Here is a 13,627-nt window from a genome sequence, read left to right on the forward strand (position 1 = left end):
GAAAAAACCAGGAGTTAAATGAAGTGCCACCTGGCATTCGTGATGCGATTAATGAAATCCTCCGTGGCAGGTTCCTCCACTATCGGGCAACCCCAATCATCTGGGTTGTCTGGCTCAGTTTGGCCCACGGCCTGCTGCTCGCCTTCTTTGCTGCTTGCGTCCAGCTGCGGGTCCGACACGTTCAGCTGCGGGTTCGACACGTCCATCCTGCGCCCTTCCATAACTTGCGTGTCATTCTGCGGTTCCAATTCCTCATGCAGGCTGCCAACGACGGCCTTCCCATTCCGTTTGGTCTGACCACCATGACCTCCGTGCGCTTCTTCCTTGTCTCTGTTTCGACTCGGTCCAGCCCTGTGCATCTCGTCCATGGAGAAGGTCATCGGGATACTCTGCTCTGCTTCCTCAGAAAAGGAGATGGAAAGAGTGGCGATGATGATCGCTTTATTGAGGGAGCTTCTGAACTGGAATTGCGTGGTATGGGGGGTGTGATGCGAGGGCAGAGGGAAGGGAGCATAGTGAAGGCCTGCTCGACCACGACCACTTCTTGTGTTAGGATAGTGGGGGTTTTCCGCTAAAGAAGACGGAGAGTCCGAGGTACTATGCCGCCTGGCCTGAGGCCGAGAGCTACCACCCTGCAAGCCTCCCCTTCTGCTGAGCATACGTTGGTGAACCATGGTGGAGTGAAGAGCAGGGAGAGCGTTGGGGTAAGCGGAGGGGGGATTGATAGGGAAATTGGGAGAAGACAGAGGCAGCGTCGCAGAGTTGGCCAAGCATAACCAAACAGCATACCAAAATGCAACTTTACCAGACCAGCAGAGCACCGGAGGCTTCCAAACGATTGCAGAGCTAAGCCTGTATTTAGCCTCATCCTTCTTTCCTCGGATTGCACCCGCCATAACTCCAACATTGAAGAGAGCCGAGGCCCAGCTCAGGTCAGAGCATGCGGAAGCGATGGAGAAATCGGTGTACAAGCTGTGCATATCAGAGCCACATGATGTGAGACCAAATGAAATCCAATGCCTCTGTTTAAACTTCGTCCGGCGATGAACCAAGTGGTACAGGGCCGGCAGGTGTCGTCCAACCTCGCCGCACCCCTGTCCCATCGCATTAACCAACAGTATAAGCAACCGCATCCGAGGAAATAAAATATAAAATTATGAGTATATGATTTGTGAATTTTAATATATTTACAAATTAATAATAATGCATTTTTTGAAGATAAAAGTTTCAATTCAACAACGAGTAGTAGGTTGTGAGGCGAAAAATCTAAAAAAAATGCTAAAAATCTAAAAAAATATATTGAGGTGAGCAGTGAGACTTCTAAATGAAAAAAATGTCTTAAACCATGAACAAAAGAATTGCGCCATCACACACATTTACCATTGAGCCACATAACACATTAACATCCATTTAACACCCAATTACACAATAATACAACAAGCCCAAGTTGCATTGACTTCCACTATTAATCAAAATTAGACAATAAAAATTGTTAGAATAATGAAGGAAATTAGTCTTCTCATCAATTTTAAACATTCATTAATTTTTTGTCAATCTAACTTAATTTGGTAATTGGAAAGAACTTCTAAAATCATTACTCCATAAATTTTGGATATATTTAAAATTTATATAAAATTCAACACGCACCACAAAAAGACATTAACAAAAATTATTCTAATAACTCAAAATATATCATTTTATTAAAAACTTGATTAATTTTTAATTTTTTCTGCGCGCGCGGCCGGCTCCTCTGCTCGCAAGCTAGGGTTCTGCGACCTACAGCGCCGCGCAGGCTGCTGCGCCCCTGCGCACAGCCTCGCCCTCCTCTCTGCAGCCGGATGGAGACTCCTGAGAGTTCTGCCCCCCCAGCGGATCCGCCCCCTGAAGTCGCAGCGTTCAGAAATTTGATTGCAAATGAGACAAATCGCCCTCCTTCTGCATCACAGCAGAAATTTATCAAAAGAATGGAGAAGATACCCTCTGTTGCCCTGCCAGAGGAGGACACCTGCAAAGCGGCTCTGAATTTGGCAGAAAGAGGCCTCATAGGCCAGTTTACAGGCCTATGGCCCTCCCCCAAATCCGTGGAGGAATGGACCCAGAGAAACTGGAAACCTCTGATAAAAGATGGAGTGAAGAGTTATTTTGTTGGCAAAGGGTACTTCGTTTTTGTTTTCGAAAACAAGGAAGACAAAAGTTTAATATTCAGAAACGGTCCCTACTTCATGGGGCCACAGGGACTGTATTTAAATCAATGGAACCCAGACTTTGATCCCTCTCAAGACGTCCCATCTGCTGTGCCGGTGTGGGTAAGGCTCCCCCATCTTCCCCTTCATTGCTGGAATCAAAAATCGTTTCAGACCATTGGGAACGCACTAGGTAAATACATAGATCAGGCTGTTATAAGAGACCAATATTCCTATGCGCGTATCTTCGTCGAAGTGGACCTTGAAGAAGGATTGCCTGAAGCGATCAAGCTCTCGGTGGCAGGGTGGACGCACATCCAAGAGCTCGACTATGAACAACTCCCCTTTAAATGCAGACATTGTCATGGCTACGATCACTTTGCCAAGCACTGCAAGAAGAAAGCGGAGGAACAGCCTGAAAAACAGAATGGAGATCAATGGACCTTAGTCCAGAGAACAGCCCAAGCAAAGAAAGATGCAGGAAAAAGCGCAGCATCAGGGGACAGAAACATCAACATCCCATCTCAGGAAGAGGGAGAAAAAGCAAAAGGAACCGAGGAGTCACAACCTGATCCACCGAACAAAGAACAGGAAAAAGAGAACCAAGAGGAAACCCCTCCTGCAAGCAAAGAGGGAGGGGGAGACATCCAAGGCAGCCCCTCTAACCCCACCTATGCAGAAATCATAAAGAAAAAGCTAGTCGAAAGCTCTGAGTCCTCAGAGGAAGAGCTCTTTGAGAGACCATTAAAACGACCCGGAAGGAAATCCCGCAAGGAAAAAAGAGAAGAAGAAGCAGAACGGTTCAAAACCCAAGGGAGCCAATCCACGATAGAAATGACAATCGGAAGAAGCAGCAGGCCCAGGTCATCCAAGGGTGGCTCCACCCCTAACATAGGTAAATAATGAAGCTAGTCTCTTGGAATTGCAGAGGATTGGGGAACCCCGCAAAAATAGAAGCAGTAAAGGATCTTTTAAAGTCGGAACCTACTGACATCCTCGTGCTCCAAGAGACTAAGATAGCAGGCCAAGCCCTGCTAGAAACAAGCAAATTAAAATGGAAGAAAAATGCAGGCATAGCTGTCAGCGCTCGGGGCTCCTCGGGAGGTCTGGCAACTCTCTGGAACAAAGATCAATTTCAGTTGATCAACTCTCACGAGACCCTGCATTGGATATGCACAGAAATAACTCACATTTCAAGTAAGTTACCTTTCTCTCTAGTCAATCTTTATGTACCTGTCAATTACTTCGAAAAAAGAGATTGCTGGAATTCTCTGGCAGAGTTTCTTGAGCAGGAATCCCCCACCAATATCATTCTCGCAGGGGATCTCAACATAGTTTTGAAAGCCAAAGAAAAAAGAGGAGGTACCAACTCTAAGGACCCGATGGTGGGAGTAGTGGAGGAGCTTGCCCAACACTGGGATCTGCAAGATTTTAACCCAATCCAAGGCTTATTCACCTGGTCAAACAATAGAACAGGAACAGATCATATCTCTGCTCGACTGGACCGATTTCTCGTGCAAACCTCCCTCCTCATGAACAAGAAAATCATAACAACAAAAATTCTGCCTAAGTTGTCCTCTGACCACAAGCCAATCCAGCTCTGTTTAGAAGATGAGGAGGATTTGGGCCCCATTCCATTTCGTTTTTCTCCTCAATGGATCGAAAGGGAAGGCTTATTGGAGACTGTGAAAGCAGCTTGGGACACCTCCATTTCAGGCTCTCCAAGCTTCGTTTGGGAGCAAAAGCTGAAGCTCACCAAAAAAGCTTTGAAGGAGTGGATCAAGAAACCAGCTCCCAACCCCATCTCTCTTAGAGTCGCAGCAGTCCAGGCTTTGCACTCACTACAAAATGACATGGAAAGCAAAAATATTAATGAAGAACTCTTGGACAAGGAAACAAAAGCGCAGAGAGCAGCCTACCAATCTTTTAGAAAAGAGGAAGAATATTGGAGATTAAAGTCTAGGAGCCTGTGGCTAAAAGCCGGGGATCGTAATACCTCTTTCTTCCACCGACAGTACAGGGCCAGACTGTCAAGGAATCATATAGCAGAAATAAAGACTTCGACGGGCCAAATCTGCAAGGGCTTTCAACAAGTTAAAGAAGCAGCAGAATTACACTTCCAAAACCTCTACAACCCGGATGCTCAAGGTGAAGAAGCGGACGAAGCAGATTTCCTCAATCACATCCCCTCCTTAATCTCACCGGAGGACAACTCAGAACTATGCAAGCCTGTTTCAGAGGAGGAAATAATCAAAGTTATCTGGTCTATGGATTCCGACAAGGCCCCTGGGCCGGACGGATTCACCATTCATTTCTACAAAGTATGCTGGGATATCATAAAATACGATCTGCAAAAGATGATAAGGGGATTCATGACAAAAGCTAAAGTAGGTGGTAGCACCAACTCAACCTACTTAGCTCTGATTCCCAAAGACTCTAACCCGGAAACCTTTGCCAGATTCAGGCCAATTTCGTTATGCAATGCCTCCTATAAGATTTTGGCAAAGTTGTTAGCCAGCAGAATAAAGCCTCTGCTTCCCAGAATTATCTCTAACTCCCAAGGAGGCTTTGTGGAAGGTAGACACATTCTGGACAATGTCATTCAAGTGCAGGAGACTATACACTCAAGCAAGCAGAGGAAAGAGAAAGGTATGCTCATAAAGCCAGATATGGCGAATGCGTTTGACAGAGTCAACAGAGCATTCCTCAGCAAAGTTTTGCTCTCCTTTGGTTTTTCCACTCAGTTTGTTAACCTCTTAAAAGCATGTATGAATAATCCATGGATTTCCCCCCTCATAAATGGCAGGCCTGCCAATTTCTTTAAAGCCAAGAGAGGCATCAGGCAGGGATGCCCGCTCTCCCCCTATCTTTACATAATATTGGCTGAAGCATTAAGTCGAAAACTTGAAGCTGAAAGACTGTCAGGATCCATTCCGGGCCTCAAACCCTCCAACAGAGTAAGACCCCTGAACCATGCATTATTCGCAGATGACTCAATCCTGTTGGGGGGTGCCTCAATTAGAATAGCAAAGGCCTTCGACACGGTCATCAGGAACTATTGCAAAGTCTCAGGAGCCTTGGTAAATGAAAGAAAAAGCGAAGTCTACAGCTGGAATACAGATCAACAGGAGCTCAATAATATAGCTAACACACTTGGATTCAAAGGGCATTCCCAATGGGATAGAATCAGATATCTTGGGCTCCCCATAATCTCAGGGGTGAATAAGAGATCGTTATGGAGTGACATAATTTGCAAATTTAAAACCAAGATCTCGAAATGGGGAGGATACTAGTTGACAAAAGGAGGCAAGGTCATTTTAATTAAATCTCAGCTCTCTTCCTTAATTATTTACCAAGCAGCCTTTCTGCTTGCTCCCAGAAATGTCATGGATCAAATCTCCTCTTTCCTCAGAGATTTCCTTTGGCAAGGAGGCAGGGGCAATGATAAGAAACATCATCTTGTAAACTGGGAAACTGTCAAGAAGCCCATCGCTAAAGGAGGACTACAAATTCGAGATCCTTCTCTGGTCAACCTCGCCTTAGGCAGCAAAATTCTGTGGAAAATGATCAAAGAACCAGGACATCCTGTAAGTGCCATATTGCGGTCAAAGTATACAAATAAAATTGATTTGAGAAATCTCCAATTGAGTTACACAGCTAACAGCACGCTGTTGTGGAAGCTTTGTTATAAGAGCTGCAATTTTTTCAAAAGAAATGTCTACAGAATACCAGGAAATGGTAAACAAACTCGTCTTTGGCAGGATCGGATAATGGGACAAAATCCGCTAAGCGAAAATGAGGAAATCGCTGACTTAAGGGAATGGCTCATTTCTGTTGGGAAGCAAAGTTTATTTGATATCTCCTCATGGGATCAGAGAGACGATTGGGCCGGCTGGGCAATCCCCGTGCCTCCTGCCCACCTGCAACTGCAAATGAATACATTCCTGAAACTGATCGAAGACGCTTCACCGATACATCGTTCACTGCAAGATCGGTGGGGCTGGGGCCAATCTGGAGAATATACAGCAACAGAAGGATACAAAGCACTTCAGACTTCGGGAAACAATAAGTACAGTGCCGAGTTCTGGAAAAACGTTTGGGAGCCTTTAGCTCTCCCGAAAGTAAATTTTTTTTTTCTGGACCCTGATTCACAACAAGATCTTAACTGGAGACAACCTTGCAAAAAGAAACTTCGATGGCCCTCACTGGTGCGTTCTTTGCAGAAGCAACGCCGAGACTGCCCAACATCTCTTCATCGACTGCCAGTTTGCAAAGGAAGTATGGGAATTAACGCTCCAAGATTTAAACATAAGCTCCCCCGCTCAGATATCTGTCCCAGATCTCTTCGCAGATTGGAGCCATCGCTATTCTCAGTATATTCCTCAAAAATCGATTTGGTACAAAATCTGGAACGCCCTGCCCAAATTTGTCTGTTGGAAGATATGGCTGGCCCGTAACCAGAAGATCTTTAAAGACCTCCATCTCACTCCCTTGCAAGTAGCAGCTAAGGCCAGATCTCTTCTCCTAGAAGCGGCACAACATCAGAACTACAAAGAGGATGCATCACTCCAGCAGGTAGAGAAAAGGTGGCTTGGAAAGTTTGAATTTCAAAACAGAAAAAATCTCCTTTCTCCACAAGCAGAGCCCCCAAACTGGAAAAAGAGAGACACAGATGAAACATTCCAGCACTGGTGGAGAGCTCAAAACTCCCACACAATCTTCTTTGATGGGGCTTCCAAAGGAAACCCCGGCCCCTCGGGCGCCGGTGGGATCATCTATTCCCCTTAAGGGCTCTCCCGAGATTCTTTCTGTTGGGGTCTTGGCCTGAAGACTAACAATCAAGCAGAGCTGCTCAGTCTCCTCAAAGCATGTCAAATTGCCAGAGAAAAAGGGATCAGAGACATTCAGGTTTTTGGAGATTCGGAGATTCTTATAAAGAAGCTGAATGCTGGAGAACTATTCAAAAATGCAGGCCTTAATAGATCTCTGGAAAGATTGAAAAGAGTGCTCTCCTCCTTTGCTTCCTACAAATTTTTCCATATACTTAGAAGCTCAAACAGCGAAGCGGATTTGATGGCCAACAAAGGGGCTGCTCTGGATAAAGGGTTGTTGTTCATAAATGAGGACAGATATGTAGAAACTTCTTACTAAATGCTTAGATAGATCAGCTGATTTAGAAGTACAAGCATGATGTAAACAGGGCTGCTTTGGAAAAGCCCCACTCATTTCCTACTATAAAAAAAAAAAAAAACATATCCGTTATAGTTAAAAAAAAAAAAAAAAAACTTGATTAATTTTTACTATTTACCAGCGCACAATTTACCACAAAATTCAACAACCAAAGATTCTATTAATTACTAGAAAATAATGACCCACAACACCATATATATTTACATTTTTAGGCCGATAGGCCTTCATATGCATCAACAATCGTCAACACTTTTACCCTGTTTCGTTGGATCAAGCGAGACACTTTCCACCGTTGATTTGAAGTGTGACTACTTCTTCCAAATATCGGTTGAGTTGCCTTACTGCTTTTTCCCATTCTTTTATGTCACTCTTGAAGGTATTTTTACTACTTTTTCCCTGCCAGTTGTTGTTGTTGCCGTTCTTCTTCCCTGGCTTTTGGCAAGCACTCTTAGCGACATACCCTGGATATCATTATTATACTTCGCTTATGAGCGGTCCTCGTGTATCCGTTAATTCCACATAATTAATAAAAATCGTAAGCATTTGATTTCAGTATGAAGCTGTCTTGCCTTCGATTCTCTTTAATTCAACATTATCATCAATTTGCAAGCGGTGAGGGTTCCAACTCCTCTCAATTTGCTGTCATTCTTTGAAAAATTTACAATAAACTAATGCTTATCACCATTTGGCTCCCTCTGCAAGTGGTTCTTGTTTTCCATTGTTCTTAATCCTAGATCCTCCTGTGTACTGCTTTTATTGTTGGTATTGTTTGTAAAACTCTGTTTAAAGCGGTTTTGTTTCACATCCTGTTTATTCCACACCGATCTTTTTTCATTTTTTAGTCTTGAGTTTATTGATTTTCATTGATGGTTATTTGTAAGTGGCTTTTGGTTTCAAACCCTGGCAAATCTATACCAGTCTTTGATTTGGAATTAATATTCTAGTTAATAGTAATAAAACATCTTGGCAGTCTGTCTTGGCTTTGAATCTTCTCAATTCCATGTTCGTCCTTTTGTTATTATGATTACCGTTATTGAGCTTCTCAAGGGTGTTGGTTTTGATTCCATGTTGCTGTTTGTATTGTCGTTATGCTAATTCTAGTGAAGTTACATTTACTAACTTATTTGACAATTTTTTGATGTGTGACAGTCTCTCGCCGAGGAAGCGAAAGCTAGGTATGATAAGGTTGTCTTTAAAGTAGAGGATCTGGTGAGTAAAGCTGTCGATACAAGGCTGTTATATTACTTTTTAAATTGATTATATCTTTCAAAATTTGAATCGCTTGTTACTTGAATGACTGGAATTAAATAACGTGAAATCTTATTTGGTTGATTTTCACTAGGATGATTATGCAGCAGATGATGAGCTGTATGAAGAAAAATTAAAGAAGGAAAAATTAGCATTTTTTATGCTAGCAACATAAGATACAAACATTCTTTGACCAGCAACATTTATCCAGCTGTTTATGTCCAAATGTTTAAGCATGTTGGGAAGCCTTTGCATATTTTTCGTTGGGACAACATATCCTAGCATATTCGTTAAGATAATTTTCAAAGTCGTTTCGCACTGCATGCTGTTTTTTTAAAGAAAAATTAAAGAAGGAAACATTAGCATTTTTTATGCTAGCAACATAAGATACAAACATTCTTTGACCAGCAACATTTATCCAGCTGTTTATGTCCAAATGTTTAAGCATGTTGGGAAGCCTTTGCATATTTTTCGTTGGGACAACATATCCTAGCATATTCGTTAAGATAATTTTCAAAGTCGTTTCGCACTGCATGCTGTTTTTTTAAACAATAATTTGGTAAAATTATATTAATATAAAAACTACAGCAGATGCTGCGGCAGGAATGACATCACAGTTTTGTTCAACAGAGGTCAAATAACCATTAAACAGTCCCCAAAAAAATCCCAGCGCAGGCCCAAAACAGATTTCGGCTTTGTCCTTATACAAAACCATCCATTACTTCTCAACCTTATATATTCTATAATATATGCCTAAGATTCTTATAGTCCTGAAAAGCATAGAAATTAACAAAAAGCATTGGGATGAGCTGCTTCTTCCAAACCTGTACTAATTGGCTCAGGGTCCTGATTCACGTTTTCCATTTCCTTGTCAAGCTGGTGCAATGTTTCATCCTCCTTTGTCTCACCCTGGGATGAGTTGGCCAAGAGTCTTTGATATGAGGCCACAGACTAATCCACCCATGCTGAAATTGAGTGCCAGATTTTGTTGGAGATTGCATTCTGCCTCCAAAACTGCCCGCTGTTGCTTCAGTTCCACAGGAGACCCCATGATTTCTGCAGCCTGAGGCGTAATCTGTCACTATTATTATCTCATGAATTTTTGAAGTAACATTGAGAAATTAGGATCTGTTGCAATGGATATGTTCCTTATGACTCCTGAGGAGTTTGCGAATTTCTTGAAGTTCTCTAAAATCGATCAGGCACCTAATCTGACCAATAACTTTTCCTATTATAAAATGCTCCATGTCGCCTGCAGTCCCACTCCCACACCACGTTTCCTGGTTCTTGAGGGTGCTCCAATATCCCATTTTCGAGAACTGGGAATGCTTCCCTGGATTCAGATCGAAGAACTGCAGATTGCCAGGTGGCACAGATGGGTCGGAGTGAAATACTGCTTTCTAGAAACTGACACCAGCCTGAAGCCAGTAGTATCCCTGTGTGCCAATATACCTCCAGCACGAAGGCTCCTCTGAAAACTTCCAGACTAACCAGCAGAAACCCAAACGACAACCAGAAGAAATCGATGAAATGTCTTACCAGGCGAGAACAACCGTATTCTCCCCCCTGCACTTCTCAAACAACATTGCCATTATTCCACTGTGAGCTGGAGAAAACCATAAACATGGACATAAGCATGCACATTGCAAGCCTAATGCATGTGAAGGAGGGACTCATGTCCCTTCACATAACTGCTTGGACACTTGGTGAAGTTACATGGGTTGTGAGCCATGTGACGGATTAAGTGCAGGGTTGTGAGCCATGTGACAGATTAATGGCTCCAAACCTTTCTAGTACTCTCCATTAATTAGGGAGTGACGGATTAAGTGCAGGGTTGTGAGCCATGTGACAGATTAATAGCTCCAAACCTTTTTAGTACTCTCCATTAATTAGGGAATGGTTTGTTGTACTTTCTAGTACTCCCTAAGCAAAATAGGTTTCTGTTGTACCTCTGGGGTCCATGATGACCTTCCAACATCTGCCACCCCAGTGCATGCAGTTAACAGTCCTGTGTAGTTGCTGTTGTCACATTTGACAGAGTTTGAATGAGTATGTTTCTAAAGTTACTTGAAAAGTTTCTTTATGAAGTCCGCTTCAACATATTTAGTCCAAACGTTGTTGGGTTTATTTAATCTTTATCAACAGTGTGTGCAAAATGCCCCGTATTAGGTGGTAGACGTTTGTAACTATGTATTACGGTCCAACATCTTCTAAGCATTGAAGTACTTGTGTAGGTATGGAGATGGAGAGCCCACTGATAATGCAGCAAGGTTCTACAAGTGGTTCACTGAGGGGGTAAATTATTAAACCTTTAACATTTGTTTAGATCACTGGTTCCTTTGGCTATTATGTTGGACTCTTTTAATGGGCTTATTTCCCCTTTTGTATGTTTGACTAGGGAAAAGAGAGGGCCTTGGCTTTCCAACCTTACTTCTGGGGTATTCGGTTTAGGCAACAGACAATATGATCATTTCAATAAGGTTTGCCTTTTATCTCTATTGCAAATTCCCATTTGAAATTTGCTTAAACATTAAACATAGAAAAAGATGATTATATCAAATGACACTGTTGGCATTTTCAATCTTTGGACATTAGTTGGTCTGTATTGTTGTATTGTTACATTATGTATGAAATTGGTTTAGGGTTTTCCTTTCATTTGTTGTCATTTTCATTTTTAGATTGATATGAAGATGTTAAAAGAATGGTTGTGTCAAATAAAACATGAATATTGGTCTTCTATTAACATTTCATCTTTTCTTATTATCATATTATTGCATAAATATTATTTTGTAGTGGCTTTGTTCTTCATGGTATGTATGGTTATTTCATGTTTTAACTTTTGACATAAAGTTTCTTTGGATACTGTAGGTTGCTTGCACAGTAGATGAAGCATTAAGTGAACAAGGTATCAATATTCAACCAAACTTGAAAAAAAAAATGTCATATTTAAAATCACAACGCTGTGCGGCCTTGTTTGACGTTTCAGACATCAAATCATCATGCTAATTTCTCATTTTTGTTTATGCTAATTTAATAATCCTATTGGCTTTTCGAAATTTGACTTCCATTCTCTGATTTGCCTCGAGACGTTGGGCTTGCAGAGGAGACAATCGAGGCAATGTTGCAGTGTTATCCTTCCATCAGAGGCATCAACTACGACCTCCCTCATGTCGTGGCCACCGCTCCCCATCTCCCAGGTTACTAACAACACCTTTGCTTCATCAATGGTATATATGCATAACAATCTTATACATATAAATGTATGTAAATAGGTGTGGAGCACATGGGCAGAGACATGTTTGAAACCGTGCCCTCTGCGGACGCCATATTCATGAAGGTAAGTCTTGAACTTGCTGAGCTGTCATGTAATTCAATTAGAATGAGCTGAGAGCACGTTTTGACTATACAATTTGTTTGTGCGATGTCATCAGTGGATCATGCATGACTGGGGCGACGAGGATTGTATCAAGATGCTGAAGAGCTGCATGAAGGCGATCCCGGAGACGAGGAAGCTCATTATTGTTGACATAGTGGCGTTGGACTCTAATCACAGAGGCAGTGATAATAATAATGGTGGCCAGAAAGAGAAGCCGGTTCTGGATCCTAATTTAGTTCTAGAATTTGATCTCGTAATGGTGGCGCACTGCTCTGGTGGGAAGGAAATAACAAAGAAAGAATGGAAGAAGATTTTATTAGAAGGTGGATTCGATCGTTATAAAATAATCACCATTCCTTATTTCCAGTCTGTGATTGAAGCGTTTCCTTCTTGATTATATGCTCTTTATGGGTTCATTTTTAGTATTTACAGTGTTAAAATGCAATCAAATTATTGTATTTACAAAATAAACGAAGATTTATCAAGGCCTTATGGAGACATGAAACATCCGTAGCTAGTGATTTTCTTTAGTCTTACCTCGCACTCCTGAGAAGACAATGCATTAATGGGTCACGGGATGCTCCTCATCTCCTTCGGAGACATGGAGGATCCGTAGATAGTGCTGTCCTTTCGTCTTACCTCTCTTTGAGTAGATAATGTATTAACGGGTCAGGGATTTTGTTTTTTGTGGTTCTGTTATGGCTCATGAATGGATGTGTTTATGGATTGAAATTTAAGGAAAATATGGGTTCACTGTAGCATATGAATGGGATGCATCCAAACATTGAAATTTCATAAGTTGGGTTTATTGTGCATATGAAATGGCATGTGTTCATGCTTTTGAAATTTTACTCAAAGAAAAGAAAAGATGGATTTGGTATTGCATATGAATGAGATGTATTCTTCGTATATGCTTGGCCATCTATAGAGGTTTCTTGATTTTGGGTAATTAACTTAACCTCTTGATTTTGGGTAATTAACTTACTCTAAAATGAAATAAGACATTCAATGTGTTCCTTGTAATATAGATATAAACAAAACATCTAAAGAAAAGTAATTGCACAATGATCCAGTCCAAGAAAACAAGGTTTTCCACAAACCAATTAACTCTTCCAGAAAAATTCAACAATTCCAATTTAATAATCCTATCGGCCTCTCTTTGTACCTTTTGGGACAATTACTAATTTATTTCCTTTTAAATTTTACCAATATAAAAATAAATAATCCTCATTTGTGAAGTATTTAAAAGTGTAAAATTCTTAATAATAATAAAAATAAAAATATAAAATTTATTATAAAGCTTTAAAAATTCCTAATAATTAACCATTTAACAAAAAATCGTAATCCCTTGGTAAAAGCCTTGTAAGGAATCAAAATACCACAATAGAGAACAATAGTACCGGTGATGAAAGCCTATTTTCTTCTTTTATGAATGGCATTTTTTCTTAAGTTTAAATAAAGGAAAGGAAATATATATTCATGACCTAAAATATATATGGAATGTGGAGAGTCATTTTAAAGAATAATCCCCATTTGCAAGAAATTTGCAAGAAATTTAAAATAGTGTAAATTTCTTAATTATATATATATATATATATAACTTTATTTTTTTTTAATAAATAACTATTTA

General features: G+C 41.1%; 1 protein-coding gene across 1 annotated transcript; it reads left to right on the plus strand.

The window, feature by feature from the left end:
* The first annotated feature begins 1,838 nt into the window (after window positions 1-1,838).
* On the plus strand, window positions 1,839-12,391 carry LOC149184004 (uncharacterized). The gene is made up of 7 exons (XM_089415180.1): window positions 1,839-2,983; window positions 3,112-5,140; window positions 5,945-6,304; window positions 8,523-8,582; window positions 11,490-11,526; window positions 11,894-11,958; window positions 12,053-12,391. The coding sequence occupies exons 1-7, from the start codon at window positions 1,839-1,841 to the stop codon at window positions 12,389-12,391; spliced, it is 4,035 nt and encodes a 1,344-aa protein (XP_089271306.1).
* The last annotated feature ends 1,236 nt before the right edge of the window (window positions 12,392-13,627 follow it).

Source organism: Pinus tabuliformis, chromosome 3_2 (assembly GCF_031772625.1).
Source record: "Pinus tabuliformis cultivar Carrire ecotype Pingquan chromosome 3_2, CPIR1, whole genome shotgun sequence".
In the NCBI taxonomy this organism is placed as follows: Eukaryota; Viridiplantae; Streptophyta; class Pinopsida; order Pinales; family Pinaceae; genus Pinus; species Pinus tabuliformis.